We start from the raw sequence: 19,594 nt of genomic DNA, 5'->3' as shown, positions 1-19,594 counted from the left end.
TTGATGCCCCACAGCTGTTCGGTGTTTGTCTCCTATGTAGGGGAGGTGATGGTCTAGTGGTTAAGTGGTTGGGCTTGAGACCAGAGGTTCCTTGGTTCAAATCCCAGCCTGACTGGAAAATCACTAAGGGCCCTTGGCCAAGGTCTTTAATCCCCTAGTTGCTCCCGGTGTGTAGTGAGCGCCTTGTGTGGCAGCACCCTGACATCAGGGTGAATGTGAGGCATAATTGAAGATGCAGATGGAAAAACACTATATAAATCTAGTCCATTTACCATTTACATAACGTGGGACAGGCGTGCTCCTCCCTGCACTGTGTGCTCTGGTCTGCATCCTGTTCCCGATGCTTTGCTTCCACAGCTTAGGATGCTTAGGATGCAGCAGAACAGAACTCTGTACAACATTTCTCATCCAGCTCTCATCGCATTTGCTGGATCAGTGAGGCAGGCAGCTAGTTTATGAAATAAAAGGTATTGGATAGCAGACAGACAAGTTTGAATCTCACTGGAGAGGACAGGAGCTCCGTTCATATTTCGAGCTGAAGTGACTTCAATCTAACCTTTTTGTATGCCTGCAAGAGTGTGTGCCATCCAATTTTTACAATAATTTTCCAGCAGCTGGAAAATTTATTTTTATTGTCATGTATGCTGACAAAATAATAATAATGAGATTTAAAATGAGGCTTATCTTCATAATTAACTGGTTTTATTTGATGGAGAAAAAGAATCACATTTTATTTAATTGGCATAGGAATGTTTGGAACATTTCAGTTTAGATTTTCCTTTTACCCACAGATGAAGACCAAAAATTAGGGAGAAAAAAAGGCATACACTACATGATAAAATTTTTGTCAAACCTTTTCAGATTAATGCTAAGTACAGTAGTGTTCAGAATAATAGTGCTATGTGACTAAAAAGATTAATCCAGGTTTTGAGTATATTTCTTATTGTTACATGAGAAACAAGGTACCAGTAGATTCAGTAGATTCTCACAAATCCAAGAAAACCAAGCATTCATGATATGCACACTCTTAAGGCTATGAAATTGGTCTATTAGTAAAAAAAAAAAGTAGAAAAGGGGGTGTTCACAATAATAGTAGTGTGGCATTCAGTCAGTGAGTTTGTCAATTTTGTGGAACAAACAGGTGTGAATCAGGTGTCCCCTATGTAAGGATGAAGCCAGCACCTGTTGAACACGCTTTTCTCTTTGAAAGCCTGAGGAAAATGGGACGTTCAAGACATTGGTCAGAAGAACAGCGTAGTTTGATTAAAAAGTTGATTGGAGAGGGGAAAACTTATACGCAGGTGCAAAAAATTATAGGCTGTTCATCTACGATGATCCCCAATGCTTTAAAATGGACAAAAAACCAGAGACGCATGGAAGAAAATGGAAAACAACCATCAAAATAGATAGAAGAATAACCAGAATGGCAAAGGCTCACCCCTTGATCAGCTCCAGGCTGATCAAAGACAGTCTAGAGTTACCTGTAAGTGCTGTGACAGAAGACACCTGTGTGAAACTAATTTATTTGCAAGAATCCCCCACAAAGTCCCTCTGTTAAATGAAGACGTGCAGAAGAGGTTACAATTTGCCAAAGAACACATCAACTGGCCTAAAGAGAAATGGAGGAATATTTTGTGGACTGATGAGAGTAAAATTGTTCTTTTTGGGTCCAAGGGCCGCAGACAGTTTGTGAGATGACCCCCAAACTCTGAATTCAAGCCACAGTTCACAGTGAAGACAGTGAAGCATGGTGGTGCAAGCATCATGATAAGGGCATGTTTCTCCTACTATGGTGTTGGGCCTATATATATCACATACCAGGTATCATGGATCAGTTTGGATATGTCATAATACTTGAAGAGGTCATGTTGTCTTATGCTGAAGAGGACATGCCCTTGAAATGGGTGTTTCAACAAGACAATGTCCCCAAGCTCACTAGTAAACGAGCAAAATCCTGGTTCCAAACCAACAAAATTAATGCCTCACAGATGTGAAGAAATCATGAAAAACTGTGGTTATACAACTAAATGCTAGTTTAGTGATTCACAGGATTGCTAAAAAAGCAGTTTGAACATAATAGTTTTGAGTTTGTAGCGTTAGCAGATGCTACTATTATTGTGAACACCCCCTTTTCTACTATTTTTTTTTTTTACTAATAGCCCAATTTTGTGAGAATCTACTGGTACCTTGTTTCCCATGTAACAATAAGAAATATACTCAAAACCTGGATTAATCTTTTTAGTCACATAGCACTACTATTATTCTGAACACTACTGTATTTACACATTTAGCCTGATGTTTACAAACATCAAGCTAAATGAGACAAATATGCACCTTAATAACGAGTTAATTGTCCCTCCCTGAAAGACAGATTAATAAAGCTTGTAATGACAGACATTTAGCATGTAAGGGCATGTTTATTCAAATGTTTTGTACAACCCCAATTCCAATGATGTTGGGACGTTGTGTAAAATGATAAAAAACATAATACAATGATTTGCAATTCCTCTTCAACCTATATTCATTTGAATACACCACAAAGACAAGATATTTAATGTTCAAACTGATGAACTTTACTGTTTTTGTGCAAATATTTGCTCATTTTGAAATGGATGCCTGCAACATGTTTTAAAAAAGCTGGGACAGGCAACAAAAGATTGGGAAAGTTGATGAATGCTCAAAGAACACCTCTTTGGAAACAGGTGTGTGTCATGATTGAATCCCCAAAAGGCTTAGCCATTCACAAGCAAAGATGGGGTTAGGATCACCACTTTGTGACACAACTGCATGCAAAAAAAATAGTCCAACAGTTTAAGAACAATGTTTCTCAGCATTCAGTTGCAAGTAATTTTGGGATTCCATCATCTACAGTCCATAATATAATCAGAAGATTCAGAGAATATGGAGAACTTTCTACACATAAGCAGCAAGAACGAAAACCAACACTGAATGCTCGTGACCTTCGATCCCTCAGGCGGCATTGCATTGAAAACCAACATTGTGTAAAGGATCTTACCGCGTGGGCTCAGGAACACTTCAGAAAACCATTATCAGTTAACACAGTTCGTCGCTGCATCTACAAGTGCAAGTTAAAACTCTACCATGCAAAGCGAAATCCATACATCAACAACATCCAGAATTGCCGCCACCTTCTCTGGGCCCGAGCTCATTTGAAATGGACAGACGCAAAGTGGAAAAAGGTGCTGTGGTCTGATGAGTCCATGTTTCAAATTGTTTTTGGAAATCATAGACGTCATGTCCTCCGGACAAAAGAGGAAAAAGACCATCCAGATTGTTACCAGCACAAAGTTCAAAAGCCAGCATCTGTGATGGTATGGGGGTGTGTTAGTGCCCATGGCATGAGCAACTTACACATCTGTGATGACACCATCAATGATGAAAGGTACATCCAGGTTTTGGAGCAACACATGCTACCATCCAAGCAACGTCTTTTTCAGTGATGTCCCTGCTTATTTCAGCAAGACAATGCCAAGCCACATTCTGCACGTGTTACAACAGCGTGGCTTCGTAGTAAAAGAGTGTGGGTACTAGACTGGCCTGCCTGCAGTCCAGACCTGTCGCCTATTGAAAATGTGTGGCACATTATGAAGCACAAAATACAACGGAGACCCCGGACTGTTGAACAACTGAAGTCATACATCAAGCAAGAACGCGAAAAGAATTCCACCTACAAAGCTTCAACAATTAGTGTCTTATTCAGTGTGAAAGGTGATGCAACAGTGGTAAACATACCACTGTCCCAGCTTTTTTGAAACGTGTTGCAGGCATCCATTTCAAAATGAGCAAGTATTTCCACAACACAATTAAGTTTATCAGTTTGAACATTAAACTTTGTGGTGTATTCAATTCAATATAGGTTGAAGAGGATTTGCAAATCATTGTATTGTTTTTATTTACATTTTACACAACATCCCAACTTCATTGGAATTGGGGTTGTACAAGTTATATTGTAGCCTGTGGTACTTTGATGTCAATTTCAATTACAATTTCAGGGGCACTTCTAAAATATTAATCATAATAAAAATTGTCTGTTTGTGCAAATTTTGTGGGGGTTTTTTATTATTGGGGAGAGGGGCACTCAGAGGGAGTCTTTCCTACACAGTTAATGCAATTTCAGTTCAGTTATGTGACGTTAACTGGACACAATATATTACTTTAATTAAACTGCAATTTGCATAAAGCCGATGTCGACATGTTCCAGAAAAAAATAGAAAGCACTTTTAGTAAAGGGACAGCCACTAACATGCAGTGCCTTCATAAATGGAACTTTATCTTCATGAGTTCCAGACCTAACGTTTCTGTACAAGGAAATGAGTCTTGAGGCACAATTTTGAACATTCACTGACAGATGTGCAGAATGTCTCCTGTTTTATCAATTAAACATCTCATACTTTTTCTCAAACAAGAGTACAAAATATGACAAACTAAATCAAAAAGGCACATATGAATGATATATGGCATTTAATGATACATGAACAGAAACATACCACATAATACAAATAGGTGTATCATTTACACAGAATAGACAAATTGCCAGGGCCGTTTTTTTTTTTTAAAAGCCACACAATCACTTGGTCAAATTTCCTCAGAAATACTGATATTTGTTTAATCAGAAATGCATTATAAATGTCAATACACATTATCTTTATTTGCCAACTGACACATAATTATCTTGGCCCATAAATCCAACAGATATGAAGCCATACTATTTGAGTGCCTTAAAGGTGATATGAACAATCACACAGCAGCCAGCAACTATTTTCTATGTAAATATTTAGTGCTTTAACAGTGCCCCGTTCAGAGAATGAAGCAACACTCCCCTTGTGCTGCTCAGCTTTTCTGTACATTTACATTCTCTGATGTCTGCGAGTACTGTCTTAAAATGAATGCTCCTCCCCAAAATGATAAATGTATTAAAGGATTATTTAACTGAGTAAGTGAGGTTAATAATTCATTGATTATATGTCTGTTCGGAGCTGTGTTTTCATATTGCTGGTCTTCATTTTGCATGTCCACTTCGAGCTCATTTTCTGTTAATTCCTTCAATTCAAACTTGTCCGTATAATAAAATCCACTCAGAAAATGGAAAATGTCGTTCGCTTTTTGTTTTATTTTGCGCAATGAAAACTGTAAACAAACTCGGAAATCTAATACGTGATCTGGACCGATTGTCATGGTAACTGTCTGATATGACCGGAAATCAGCCAATCAGAGAGCAAGTACTGTTACAGCCACGTAATAATACTCAATACTCACCAGTCACCACATAACTGTTAATCTCCCCTCCAAACCAAGAGTCCTGATGGCAGCAACTTTATAGAAATGTGCCCCCCTCCCCCCCAAAAAGAGAAAATTCACATCTACAGGCTAAAAATGCCTCTGAGCAAGAATGGGATTGTACTAGAATGTATATTTGGGTTTTCCCAGTTAGACCTGATAAAAGCCTCCAACTACTGAACATTCTGTTCAATGCGGGGAGGGGGGTCGTGAGGAGGAGTGACCAAGGACAGAAGCTTTGTTTACACTGAGATACCTGGTCCAAGCACAATACCTAATGGCAGAAAAGTCATTCATAGCACCTTTAAGTGACATGGGGATCTTTTTTATTCAACAGTATAATCTGTAGGAAATCGAAGTTCACGAATGAAAGATTTGTAAAATTATGTTGTAAGGACAGACATGCCACTTTTCTTCCCCGGCACATCACCTTCAAATGTTTCTTCTTTAACTCCTGCTTGTTGAATCAATAACTAGTTGCTGAGGTGGTTGTGGAGAGAAATCGACGGGCTTGCGGCTCTCAGTAAAGCCGTACAGTTTTCTCAGTGCTACCCGAGCAGCCTCTTCTTCTGCTGCAATGAGTGTCTCTCCTGGTCCCTCACCCAGAAGCTTCTTATCACTGACAAGACAATATGACAAGGTGACAAGACAAAAATTAATAAAAGAGGCAGATATGTGGAAAACACTAACCATAAAGTTTATGCAGGCATGAGAATGAGAAATCCTGAATAATCTTCAATGTTGGCCATGAGTCTGGATTTTAGACAAAATTAGAAGGAAAAACCTTTTACATACATGGAATCTGTAGACTGCCAGCAAGATGGAAATAATATTAAAGTGCAGTTACTGATTTTTCAAGAACTATTTACCATGAGAGCATGTGATTGCACAAATTCTTCTCCCCATAGCTGGGGAGTTTCAGTCAGCTTGGATGCACGCAGCCAATTCAGTGGGCTCAGACAAAAACAGTCTTGGTCATGTTGGTCCAAGTCAACATGGTTCAAACTGCATTACTTGATTCTTAAGTATCACACATTCTAAGTCAACAATAATAATAATTTGTAGAACTCATCTATGTGAAGGGAAGTTTGGGATCCCCTGCTGAAGCGACTAACTTTTCAGGAACAAATCAGTTCATTTTTTGGAAATTCCGTGCTTGGAGGCACGGACAATTTAAACCCGGGAGCCAGGCGGAAATTTGCTGCTACCCATGGCTTAGAACACAGTTTCTCGACTGTGGAACAGACCTCTCTCAAAAAGCTCGACTTCAGGAATCTCCCCCACACCTCATCACACTCAGCAGCTAACAGCAGAGAGCATGCAGCAGCAGTTGAGAGGGTTCACAGTGGCTCCTCTCTGGTGTTGGAAAACGCAGCAGGTTGTATCGATATTTTCTGATACTTGAATTACATTGGTATCGGAATCTGATACTGGATCGGATCGGTCCCATCCTTAGTTTTTACAGTGTACTAACACATACATTGCTTTGAGATTAATTAATGCCACACACAAAAAAAAAAAGCATGATTAATAGCACACATGAAGTCTATAATCCACTTTATTATATGGTATGTAATTTTGCCAACTTCTGATTGGCCCATTTGCCACTTTCTGAGCTGTACCACATGCCGAGTTGACCGCTGGTGGAGTCGAGTATGTGCAGCGTAGCGCTAGCCAATCGAGGGACGCCTTCTATCGATAACGACCAATCAGATAACGCGACACAACACCTACTTTGGCCCGATTTGCGTCGTCATGACGCCGCCGTGTACACAATGCAGTAAAACTAAGGGCAGAGAAAACGCTGCTGGCTGCAGCAGCTCCTCAGTCTTCTCTCACAAATGTGTTTAAATACAGTCCATAAAAGTCCTACTCACAGACTGATTGCCAAAGACAGGACATGTCAACGTTCAGTAAAAAGTCCGGACATTTCCAGTTCAATCACGGACGATTTGTTCGTGCGCGCACATGTGAACAATTAAAAGAAAAAAAAAAAAAAAAAAAAGGCTGCCTGCGCTCCTCGCTCTCCACAAACTATCTCATCACTGTGTTAAAGAAAGGACATAAGTCCTGCTGACAGACAGACTGATTGCCAGAGACACAACATGTCCATATCAATTATAACTCCAGACATCTCCACATTTACTCACAGACGGTTCGTTCACACGTGCGCATCTTGAAGTCAAAATAGGAAAGATAAACTATAACAGAACTCAGAGCGCAGACCTGCAGCTCAGCACAAGAACAAATATAAACTAGAAGATAAATCAGAGTGCACAGTCTGTCTGCAGAGCGCACCTGATGCAGACATTCCTGCGTCGTCATGACACCACTGGAAGCTCGAGGCAGCCCCAGTGTGAAAGGGGCTTTAGAGTTTGTGCTCATGAAGTATTTTGGACCAGTTGGTGCAGTATGACAGTAATAATAAAGAGCTGAAACTTAAGATTGATTTTTCAGTTTTAGTATGTCTGACAAACTCCCAATTTTCTTGTTTACCATATAATAAAACAGTTATAGACTTTTGATTTCGGTGTACCCATGATTATGAGGACCTGGTCAGGATGAGGTTAACCTCGGCCAAGGCCTCTGTGAAGATAAATCAGAGTGCACAGGTTCACCGAGGCCTTGGCTGAGGTGAACCTCATCCTGACCAGGTCCGCATAATCACGGGTACACCTCATCAAAAGTCTATAACTGTATAGTACTTTGGGTGACGGCATGTATTACATGGTACATACCTGTACAAGCCAACAAAGTATAATGGCAGGACAGTACTGGCTGCAGCTGCTCTAATGAGGCGGGGCTCTGGAAGAGGACTGTTCCGTTGAGTTAGCTCCTCCACCAGCAAACCCATAGGGTTTACCACCATCCACATATCAAAGAGGTCCTTCCCTATCAGCTGAGTTAGGATGAAATCCTACAGAGGGAAGGTTTAATGGATGCGAGTGAGAACAACTAAAACTCTGCTAGTGTTTCAAAGCTGAAATAAAGAGCCCATTTTGTGATTGGACAAATTATAATTTTCTTAAAACAATACAGAGTCTGATGGATACTGTGGAACAAGATTCTTACCCTGAGGAAAAATCCAGCTGTTTCTGGTCCGCTGCTCTCCAGAAGAGCTCCAATCACAGCCATGAATGTAGAATGTAGCACTTCATCTGTGAGAGGGAATTCTGCACTCATGGTTAGATCATCAAAGCCAAGATTTCTTGCTACATAGGTCACAACTGGTAAACCGGAGAGGTAGGCCACAATGCTCTCTACCCCCTCCCTTGGCATGCTCGGGAAGCTGGCCGTGCACCAGTCAGTTAAGAAGCGTCTGGAGAATGTATTTCCCTTTGCGCTCAACTGAGTATTATCAGTCAGCGCAAGAGCAGCAGTCTCAGAGTCTACACCCAAAGCCTGTCGCCTCTCAAGCTCCGCCTGCAGGTAACATGGATTGATGAAGGCTGTTTTCAAAAGCTCCAGTGAGAAGTTTTCATGAAGGCGGCAGCAGAAAGCCTGAACTTCAGCATGATAGTCCCAGTTTGGCTGTTGAGAGCTGAAAAATAATTAAAGAGTGAGACAAAATTTTCTGAGCACAATTATATGAAACATCATCATCATTTGCAGTAAGACTGAGCAATGACTTCTATTCCAGTGAAAACATGGCTGGAGACAGAACGTTGCTTCATTACTGTCATATGTTGTTATCTGAAATAAACAGTGAAAAAGATTCATTTCAATTTTTATTCACATTTTCAGTGGGTATATATTTTACATGTAGCTAAATGATTTGTTAAAATAGCACAGAATATTTCAGAAAAATTTTGAATTGATTTAATTACATTTAAAAGCTTTTGAAATAAGAACTGGGAAAAGCAGGGGTACCTGTAACTATATTTAAATGGGAACTCGGTGGGTCATTACAAATCAGTAGTTACTATCAACAGCAACAAAAAAAACTAGAAATAGTTCAGATGGTAGAGCATGCCGTCTTGTGACCGAAGGGTCAGCGGTTCGAATTGGCTCCCAACCAGTCAAAAATCTGCATGTTGCCGTTGTATCCTTGGGCAAGACACTTAGGGTAGCGTTGAGAGTGTTCAAGATGGCGCCACTGGATATGGCTTGTCGTCCACCTCTGCTATGTGTTTTGCTTATATCGCTGATACTATCGCTGTTTGTGAAGAATATCTCCTCACTGCTGAGGTATGATCACCAGACACTACGGAATATTAACGATTCTGTGATAAAGTCGACGATCTATGACTTTAGAGGACAATCACAGACTCCTCCACTTCTGGCCTCTGTGCCCCATGACCTGCGGGGTCTACACGGCCCCCTTTTCCGTAGAAGCCGCCACAGAAAGTGGGGGAAACGAAGTGGTCGGCTTGTTCGATTGAGAGCCTACCTGGCGCAGAATCATTGCGACCCTTTTTGGATTCCCCCGGAGTTCGCTGATTTCACCGTGCGGTGTTCCTCAGAGGTTAGCTGGCTTCGATCAGCTGTCCCATATGCCCCGGCTACTGTCCCAGCCGCCCGCAGCGAGTCAGCATCTGCAGACGGAGCTCCGTGTTGGAAAATCTCCGCCCTGTTGCTCGTAGTTCCAAGAAAACAAACTACACGCCGCTGCATTTTGCTCTTATCAACGCAAGGTCTGTTGCTAACAAAACTTTTATCTTAAACGACTTCTTCACTACACATGAGTTGGATTTCCTTTTGTTGATGAAAACGTGGATTAAACCCGGTGACGTCAGCATGTTCACTGAACTCCTCCCCCCTTGCTGCTCTTTCCTCAGCTAACCGAGAGCTACTGGAAGAGGAGGCGGAGTTGCTGCAGTCTTTAGGGACAAATTTACATGTAAATCTGTGCATGTGAATAATTATTCCTGTTTTGAAGTACAGTTATTCACAATGGAGCTTGACTGCCCTATCCTATGTGCTGCTGTCTACCGTCCACCTAAATTTAATAAAGACTTTATTCAGGAGTTTTCTGAGTTCTTGGCTGAGGTGGCCCCTAAATATGATCAACTCCTTATTTGTGGAGATTTTAATATCCACGTTTGCTGTCCATCTGACAAGCTGGCTGTTGATTTTATACGTCTTTTGGAGTCATTTGACTTAACTCAGTCTGTGGATAAACCTTCACATAGAGATGGACATCGTTTGGATTTAATTATTTCCCAAGGGCTCTCTGTGTCACTGGTTGAAATTTCTGAAATCCCCATCTCAGATCATTTCCCTATTATTTTTAATGTTCTTGCACCTGCACCTGCAAGCAAGCCTCCTGTCCCGGGTTCCTGTAGGCGCATTATTACCTCTTCTACAGCTGGAGAGTTTACTGCTGCTTTTGTGGATTCTAACTTTGCAGCTTCTAATGGAGATACTTATCCTGAATGCCCAGAGAGTCTTCTGTCATCCTTCTATGCTGTGTGCACTGGGATTCTGGACATCATCGCTCCTCTTCAGCACAGATCCACCAGGACTAAGGCTGATCCTTGGCTAAATGACACAACCCGAGCCCTAAGTCAGCGCCGCAGACAGGCTGAGCGTCGTTAAAGAGGCTAAATCTGAATTTCTCTCTAAAATTATTTTTACAAGTGGACACTGCCCTCGTGTTTTGTTTAACAGAATTAACTTGGTTGTGAACCCACACATCTCTCCTCTGGCTGATGCCACCGTTTCTACTTGTGAGGACTTTCTGCACTTTTTTGTTGATAAAGTGAACTGTGTAAGAGCGCTGAACAGCTGCAGCATTAGCCAAAGCCAGCCTGAGATGGCTTTGCATTCCGCCGTGTTTGATCACTTTGAACTGATCTCCCTTACGTCCCTCACTGATATTGTTAACAAAATGAGACCTACAAATTGCCCTTTGGATGTCTTTCCAACTAGATTGTTGAAAGAGGTGCTCACCACCGTTGGGCCAGCCCTCTTGGTTTTAATGAACACTTGTCTTAGCTCAGGGTGTGTCCCGAACTCTTTTAAACATGCAATAGTGAGACCACTTCTTAAAAAGCCAAATCTGGATAAAAATGTTCTGTCCAATTTTAGACCTGTTTCTAATCTGCCTTTTATCTCAAAGGTCCTTGAGAAAATTGTTTTTACACAGCTGCAATTGTTTTTAGAAAGTAACTCTGTTTTTGAGAAGTTTCAGTCTGGCTTCAGATCAAGACACAGCACTGAGTCTGCACTTTTAAAAGTACACAATGACATTGCTCTGTCCGTTGATACCAAGTGCCCTGTTATTTTAGTAATGTTGGATTTGACAGCGGCATTCAATACGGTCGACCATTCTATTCTTTTATCACGACTTGACCAGTGTGTTGGTATTCGTGGTACAGCACTGAAATGGTTTAAATCGTACCTAGCCAAACAAACTTTTTCTGCAATGATCAGTGATTTATCTTCCTCAGTTGCGCCTTTGTTTTGCAGTGTGCCTCAAGGCTCGATTCTTGGCCCTTTATTATTTTCATTGTACATGTTGCCACTGGGATCTATTGTAGCCAGGCACAATCTTGCTTTTCACTGTTATGCAGATGATCTACAGATTTAATTGCCTGTGATCCCGAACACAGCAGGTGCTCTTCAAGCCCTCATCAACTGTATTGCAGATATAAAGTTATGGCTAGGTCAAAATTTTCTCCATTTAAATGAGAACGTATTTTATTTGGCGATTGCGCCACTGATTTTAACCACCTGCCTGCTAAACTGAAAGCCACTGTAAAAAACCTCTGGGTCACCTTTGACAGTGGCTTCATATTTGATAAGCAGATTGATAGTGTGGTCAGGACCAGTTTTTAATCAGCTGCATCTCTTGGCAAATGTTAAACCTTTTTTAAACCATGCAGACCTGGAGAAAACCATTCACGCTTTTATCAGGTCAAGGATCGATAATTGCAATGCACTTTATGTTGGGATTTCCCAGTCGTCTCTCAAACGGCTTCAATTGGTTCAAAATGCAGCTGCACGTTTTTTAACAAACACTTCCCGTCGCCAACATATCACTCCGGTTCTTTATTCTCTTCACTGGCTCCCCGTTTCTTTTAGAATTGATTTTAAAATTTTGCTCTTTGTTTTTAAAGCTCTTAACGGTCTTGCCCCTTCTTACCTTTCCGAACTGTTGTGTATTCGTAACACAACCTGGGCCTTAAGGTCTACAGACCAGCTTTTACTGGAAGTCCCAAGAACCAGGTATAAGCACTGGGGTGATCGAGCTTTTTCTGTTGCTGGGCCTAGACTCTGGAACAAACTTCCCCCTGACATGAGAACCATGACAGACTTTCATCTTTTTAAAGCTCGACTCAAAACTCGTTTGTTCAGACTGGCTTTTGATACTTATTAAGCAGTGATGGTGTATTTATTTTTATTTTTTTTGCATTTTATTTTTTGAATGTTAACTGTTTATGCACACTGTCTTTTCCTTGATTGATTTTAATGGAAAGCACTTTGTGCACCTTGTGTGTTGTAAAAGGGCTTTATAAATAAAATTTGATTGATTGATTTGATTGACTTAACCCACCTTGACTGTGTTTGAATGAGGTGGTGGTCGGAGGGACCGTAGGCACAGAATGGCAGCCGTCAGTTTGCTCCAGGGCAGCTGTGGCTACATTAGTAGTTTACCACCACCAATTTGAATGAATGAATAATGCAACTTGTAAAGTGCTTTGGGTGTCTTGAAAACTACTATAAAAATCCAAGTCATTATAATCATCATCAACAGGCAGAAGCCTATTGCATGCAGCTAACTGGATAATCCGTGACTGGGTAAAGTTTCTTTACATTTAGTGAGGTACACATTAGGGTTGGGTATCGGGAACTGGTTCTTTTTGAGTATCGTTAAGAAATGATTCTATCCACCGACATCAATAGCCTTTTTGCTAAACGATTCCCTTATCAGTCCTTTAGAGCAGCTGTTTTTGGGGGTGTTTGTCGGGAAAATGATCATGTCTCTACATTGATTACAGAACCCCTGCAGGGTCTGTATCAACAGTTTCTACATCGCGACTCTTCTTTGAAGCTTGAAGCACTGATCCGACCCGCTGCTTCGTTGGACACTTCTAACACTTCACAACCACATGTTCCATCTATTCTTTATTTTCGGTTTCACACTACCATTCAATTGTATATTTTCACCCCATGTACTGGCATCATGTTTTGCAGCATCATGGTGGCTAACTGATTACTGTGTTTGTTTCTAGAGCAGAAGGTTCCTGGTTCAAGACCACCAGTGCCCAATCTCTGTGTAATGTGGAGTTGCATCAGGAAGGGCATCCAGTACAAAACAATTCATATGTGCTGGACGATATTTCGCCATATGCAGCACCGCTGGCCGTCTAAATTTATTCATGATGGAACAGCCGCGGTCGGGTGGGAACATAAAGGCGATCGGAGTTGACCCTCGGGGAAAAAAGGCAGAAGCCAAAATAACTTACTTTACTGACATCATGTTTCTCCCTGCGTTAACTTGCTTAACGTGTTGACTAACGTGAAAGGCAGCACTCACAGTGTTTCAGCAGGTGAGAGACAAACTACATCTAAACAGACAAAATCTTCCAGAGGAAAAATCTCCAGACTGCAATCAGGACGCAGCATGAAATTTATTCAGTTTTGATGCATTTAGTGTTGTTTACACTGATTGTGATATCGGCATCTTAAAAATGAGAATGTTTCTTGTAAGTGACTACTGGACAAATATAGTTTAAGAAAACATCTGTGATCACCATGGATGCACCTTTGCCACTGAGGGCTGTTCACTGCCTCATATAAAGTGGCCGTTCCTAAACAAAGTTAAATAAATAAATAAAATATTCTTTGATATTTTCCTTATTTTTCCCAGCTCAAAATGCCCAGTTGCATTGATGATATTACATAGGTCGCACAGCAACATATTATTTTGCATTACACAACAAATTTAAAAATGGGATATTTTGAGATTTTTTCCTCCGAGCTCATCCTTATTATGTGCTCTTTTTAATCGTGTGAGCTACATGATAACATTGATTGTTTTTGAGTTATTGTTTACCATTTGTGACATCAAAGCTGTTTTAATGAAACATAACGTGGTCTCAAACAAAATTAACCACAAATTGCACTACAAGTGTCAATGCAGAATATAGCTTCTGCCAAGCAGGTCGGAGTGTTCACTTAGCGGAATATTTCCAAACACAGCCTGCACAGTAAGTCCAAACAAAACTTTAAACACCATCAGTTATGGTGATCAGGTATGTGACAAAAAAATTTAACTTCAGTGGATTTTTATTACCATCGGAAAGAGCCTGGAAAGACCTTTAAAATGGTGTTTGGATCATCTTTGTACACCAAATATTAAGAAGGTTATGCCACTCTGAGGCTTGCCAAACAAGCCCAAAAATGGTCAATTGTTTTACATGAAAAACAAAGGAAAATGTGCGACCGGCTACATCAGAAAAACACATATAACATGCTGTAACTTTTTTTTACCTGTAGAGTTATCTTAATATAGTAGCACATTGAAAGCACAATAGGATAACATGGATTAATTAACTGATTATTAATTAACGGACAGCTAAAACAATAAAACGCTCATAACTTTCTTATTATTTGGAATTTTTAAATGAAATTTTCACGAGTAATAAGCTTATTCAGCATTGGACACAATGATGGTCTTAATAACCAATGAACTTCATTGTAAAATGTAGCATTTATTATTTTTTGGACAGTTGCAGGATAGGCAGTGAAGCTCCCCACACTGAATGAATCGATTTTATTTATTCAACACTGTGTTGAATAAATAATGAATAATAATACATGTACATGTATTTGTATTGAACCGTTTCGGTACAGGACGTTTGGTTCGGTACAGGGCTGTGCACGGGTGAGTTTGCATCGTTTACATTCAGTGTTGCCAACTTATCGACTTTCTAGCTAAATATGGCGACTTTCCAAACCCTCTTAATGACTTTTCCTGGCATTACTGGAGACTACTGTGATGTTTGGCGACTGAAAGTGAAAGTCTCTGTTGTCACGCGGCAGCAGATCTCCCCCTCCTCCTCTGACTGCTGCAGCCTGTAAAGCACTGAGCCGAGGGATATTTACAATCCTCCTCACTCGCATTCGCTCAGCCTACTGACCTCGTTTGCTGTGCTGTGATTAAATAGTCCCCAGACTTTGAGAAGCCCTGGCCTTTAGAAGTTATTTTATTTTATTAAGTGATGGCCAATTTTAATGGCAAAATAAATAAACAAACCAAGAATCAAGTTTATCTGTGGTTCTAAATATTTTAAGGTGGTTTTACTCACTTTTTTGCTCCTCCCACAATGTTTTTCTTTTCAAAACTTTATTTAAAAAGATATATTAACATTAAACAAACAGTTAATAAAAAGAGATAGAAAATAAAATAAATTGTACAAAAGTAAAGGGATTCTTTAACATCAATTCTCTTAAAAAATTCCTTATAGAGTGCAACAGTTTTGGACAAGTTATTTTTCTGGCAAAAAATATGAAGGTTGAATAAAATGAGGCAGTCTGAGTCCGTGGACATTTTTAAGTCAAGACTCAAAACCTATTTTTATTCTCTTTCTTATGGATAGTTTTTATTTTTATTTGTTTTTTTATTTTACTTCTGTTTTTATTTATGTATTTGAATTTTTTTTTATTCATTTCTAATTATTTATTCAATTTTATGTTGACTTGTTTTATATAAGACGCCTTGAGACGGCTTTTGCTGTGATTTGGCGCATTATAAGCTAATTAAATTAAATTAATTAAAATGGAAGAGATTATTTCTGTTTACCATGGCATTTTGAATGTTTTATCATGTTAGCAACACAAAATGAGGCCACTTAAGGACAAAAAAAAAAAAAAAAAAAAAAAAAAAGAAAAAAAAAAGTTGTTTATCATCCCTGCCTGACAGAAAATTACCAAGACTGCAAAAATTATTTCCACCGTGCCCAAAATTACTTCCACCGCGTGGCGAAAAGTGCCGGTGGAAATCATTTCGGCACGGCAGTGGAAATAATTTTCACCACACGGTGGAAATAATTTCAGGCACGGCTATGCCACGTTTTTGAGCTGCTCTTAGCGATGGCACCCAAAATGGCACAGAATCCCTCCGCCAGTTGGTGATTTTCTGTTCCGATTCAAACGACTTTACGGCACCCAAAACGGCATAGAATCCCTCCAACTTTATGGCACCCAAAATGGCATTAAAAGATGAAATATTAGCACCAACACTCAATGCCGAAGGCGCCGCCATGTTGAAATAAACTCTTTGATTATGTCATTTGAACTAGCCAATCAGCGAGGAGATCCGGTCAAATAGCACTAGATGCGTGTTTGCCTTATCCGGCAAAATATCCACTTCGTCTAACTTATTATCAGGCAGCATTTTGCAATTATTTATTTTCCTGTTTGTATAATGTTACAATAAATTGTTGATTTAAACAAGCAAATTTAGGTGTTGCATTTTGTTCCCATACTGTACCGAAAATGAACCGACGCGTGACCTCAAAACCGAGGTACGTACCGAACTGTGATTTTTGTGTATCTACACCCCTATTCAGTAGTGATGGGATGATGATACCTCAAGGACTGTACTGACACACTACACAAACTGTGTCGGCACTGTTGACACAGTGTTGGTCGCTCAATAGTGACCCCTGCAGTAGTTATAAAATCATTGCAGGTAAATAAGACGGAAAAGTTACCGTGCTGCAAACGCAACATCAGCCTGTGAAATAGTTAATCGCCAGTGAGTCCTCTATTTAAAATATGATCTCATCATTGCATAATTTCATGTGCTCAATTTGTGTGTCAAGTTAAGCTGTTCATGAGAAGAGTTTAAAATTTGCTAAAAACCTTGTTTGTGTAAATGCTAAACTGAGTTGGTTTGTAAAATATAGCAAATTTGTCTGTAATAAAATTCAAAGTTAAAGGGTGATTCTTTAACTACGGGCACTACTGGCCTTGTAAATGTAATTTCCACCACACCATTGCCTTACAATATAAAGCGCCTTGAGGCAACTGTTTGTTGTGATTTGGCGCTATATACATGTGCTCTGATGTCACTGTTTATCTCCATAGAAACTACCCAAACAATCTTTCATACAAACTGTTTAAAGGGACATTACAGTGTTGTGGTGGAAATTACGGCAATAGTGTGGGACAACTACATTTTGTTTAAAAAAAAAAAATCACAACAGTTGTATGACATTGAATACCCCAATTATGTTTTGATTATTTTACTGATATTTTATTCAGAGATATTTTAAAACATTAGAAAAAACGTTTCTTTACCATTCATTTTTATCATTGAAGATCAAAAGTCTGGGTGTGGGACAAGCACAAAACGGCAATATTTGCATATAATGATGCTGAAAAAAGGTGAAAAAGTTATCATAGACTAACTAGAACAAATTTCTTAACACACTTTCATTGTAAAGATAACTATAAAAGTGTGAAATTTCCCCTTTTTTCTGTTTTTCATACAATATGATCAAAGGACATAATAAGTGTCCGTAGTCTAGGAATCACCCTAAAATTTGTAACTTATGTATGGAAATTTGTTAACTTAAGTGTTAAAGCATACGAAATAAAAGACTGAAAATAGATTCATTTATGCATTTTTATTGAGGAACAAAGGTTTCTGAAGTGTCTTTGCTCCAAGGCGATTTCTCCTCTTACACAGCAGTTCCCCTGCCTTAGAAAAAACTCTTTCACAGGGTACAGATGAAGATGGTGAGCATACAAATTACAGTGCGAGTTGATAAAGGTGTGGATATGTTTTCTGGTTATTCTTCCAGTATTGTAAAGGAGTACAAACATATCTAATTGGAAAAATAACAATAAACAATGCCCAAAGGAGAAAAAGATTTATCTCATTTGATGTCAAAAGCTCAAAATTATTCCAGACTAGGGCAACGTCGGCAACATGTCGATACAGTTTGTTTCCTTATAAACACAATTTGGCGCAGCGCAGTCGAACGACACACTTCCTGTATCGGTCACGTGATTTTTTCTTAAAGCGATACGCGCACCGATACGGGGTTTCACTCGTGTGCTCGGCACAGTGTTGACGCACCAGTGTTGTTCATCCCATCACTACGATTCAGCACACAGAATAACAACACAGACCATAACAAAACTCATAAAAAGAGCAACGCACAATAAACCCGTGTGGCCTAAAGGGTGAAGGCAGAAGCAAAGCTTATAGATACCCTCCCCTTATACAGGGTTTTCAATCACGTGACCGATTTGCTGCAGGACAGGTGCCGTCGCCATTCTGGATTACAAGGAGGCTGGCGTGTGATTGAAAAATGAAGAGAACGTACGGTTATTACGAGGCTTTAAATCCTCGAGATAAAGCTATTTATCGTGATAGATGTGTAGCAGTTGGTTCAGTGGATCCGTATCTTATACCAGATAGTGAGTTTAGTGTTAACGTAACGAACTGGCCGACCGTGTCACACTGCGATGTTGTGAACTAGGAAGCCGCCGAGCAGGTCAGCCTCGCCGGCCTCATGCAGAGCATCACAGCGGAGCTCTGAAAACGGAGGTCGGTCTCGAAGTCCTGAGCGATTTCTCTCACCAGGCGCTGGAAGGGAAGCTTGTGGATCAGCAGCTCGGTGCTCGAGGACCACAATGTAAATAAGCATCCGTATTGGAAGCGTTCTTGTGTTATCCTCTGCAGTATTTTTATGTATTGTTACATAATTTTATTGCCAAATAAAATAAAATTCTGTGAGCAGTGGATTTCTGTTAGCGGCGGATCTCTCACAGCGCCACGGTGCCGTGAGGCTTCTTTACATCGACGTTGAAACTTGTGCAATTGTTCGCCAAATGCACGAAGTGTAATCACAGCGGCCACCGCGTTGTAATCCAGAATGGCCACAGGACACAAAATAACGTGACCGATACGTCACATGAAAACCCTCTACCATAAAAAATAATGTGTATATATATATATATAACTATATACAGGCGCATGGGTGCACAGTAGGATAATTTTCTTTCTTTGTAAGTTTAGTTGTTCTCACCTGTGTGTGCCGAATAAACTCATTCATTCATATACTCATAACAACAATAATGTTATGTATTGTATTGTTGGCCACTGATGATCAGTGGCCTTGAACTGCTCTCTGAACATGCTAATCGGTTAGCCTCACCGTGGTTTGGGCGGCGGAGGGCCTTCAAGTTTCAACTTCTTCCTCAGGTAAGACTCGTACGCTCTCATCCATCTCTTCTTCTCTCTAACTTGTGGAAAGAAAATAGTTCTGCAGACACGCTGACAGTGAATTCCCAATGTTATCGTAGCACGAGTTAGTATGTAGCAAGCCGCCAT

At 40.1% G+C, this 19,594-nt stretch overlaps 1 protein-coding gene and 1 long non-coding RNA gene across 2 annotated transcripts in view; one reads left to right on the top strand and one right to left on the bottom strand.

Moving 5' to 3' along the window:
- The window catches only part of LOC117508393, a 23,791-nt gene extending 18,104 nt beyond the window's left edge, over positions 1-5,687 (top strand). Inside the window, exons 3-4 of the long non-coding RNA XR_004560077.1 lie at positions 3,192-3,200; positions 4,581-5,687. This is a non-coding gene — a long non-coding RNA (uncharacterized LOC117508393). The remainder of the gene's footprint in view (positions 1-3,191; positions 3,201-4,580) is intronic.
- mrpl44 (mitochondrial ribosomal protein L44) lies at positions 5,628-19,594 on the bottom strand. Its single transcript, XM_034168144.1, has 4 exons — positions 19,419-19,594; positions 8,371-8,839; positions 8,037-8,215; positions 5,628-5,917 (listed from the first exon to the last, which is right to left on the bottom strand). Exons 1-4 carry the CDS (start codon positions 19,592-19,594, stop codon positions 5,746-5,748), a joined length of 996 nt encoding a protein of 331 aa, XP_034024035.1. The 3' UTR covers positions 5,628-5,745.

The sequence above is a fragment of the Thalassophryne amazonica genome, chromosome 4, assembly GCF_902500255.1.
Source record: "Thalassophryne amazonica chromosome 4, fThaAma1.1, whole genome shotgun sequence".
NCBI classification, from domain to species: domain Eukaryota; kingdom Metazoa; phylum Chordata; class Actinopteri; order Batrachoidiformes; family Batrachoididae; genus Thalassophryne; species Thalassophryne amazonica.
Note: the sequence above shows the minus strand (reverse complement) of the source record. Positions and strands in the feature narration are given on the sequence as shown.

Bases quoted from the DNA above. Each gene is read 5' to 3' on its own strand.
- mrpl44 (XM_034168144.1), bottom strand. From the start codon at position 19,594: ATGGCGGCTTGCTACATACTAACTCGTGCTACGATAACATTGGGAATT. The intron at 8,840-19,418 runs GTGAGGCTAACC...ATTATTTTTCAG, and splicing joins CCTCCGCCGCCCAAACCACG to CTCTCAACAGCCAAACTGGG. The intron at 8,216-8,370 runs GTAAGAATCTTG...TTCCCTCTGTAG, and splicing joins CAGCTGGATTTTTCCTCAGG to GATTTCATCCTAACTCAGCT.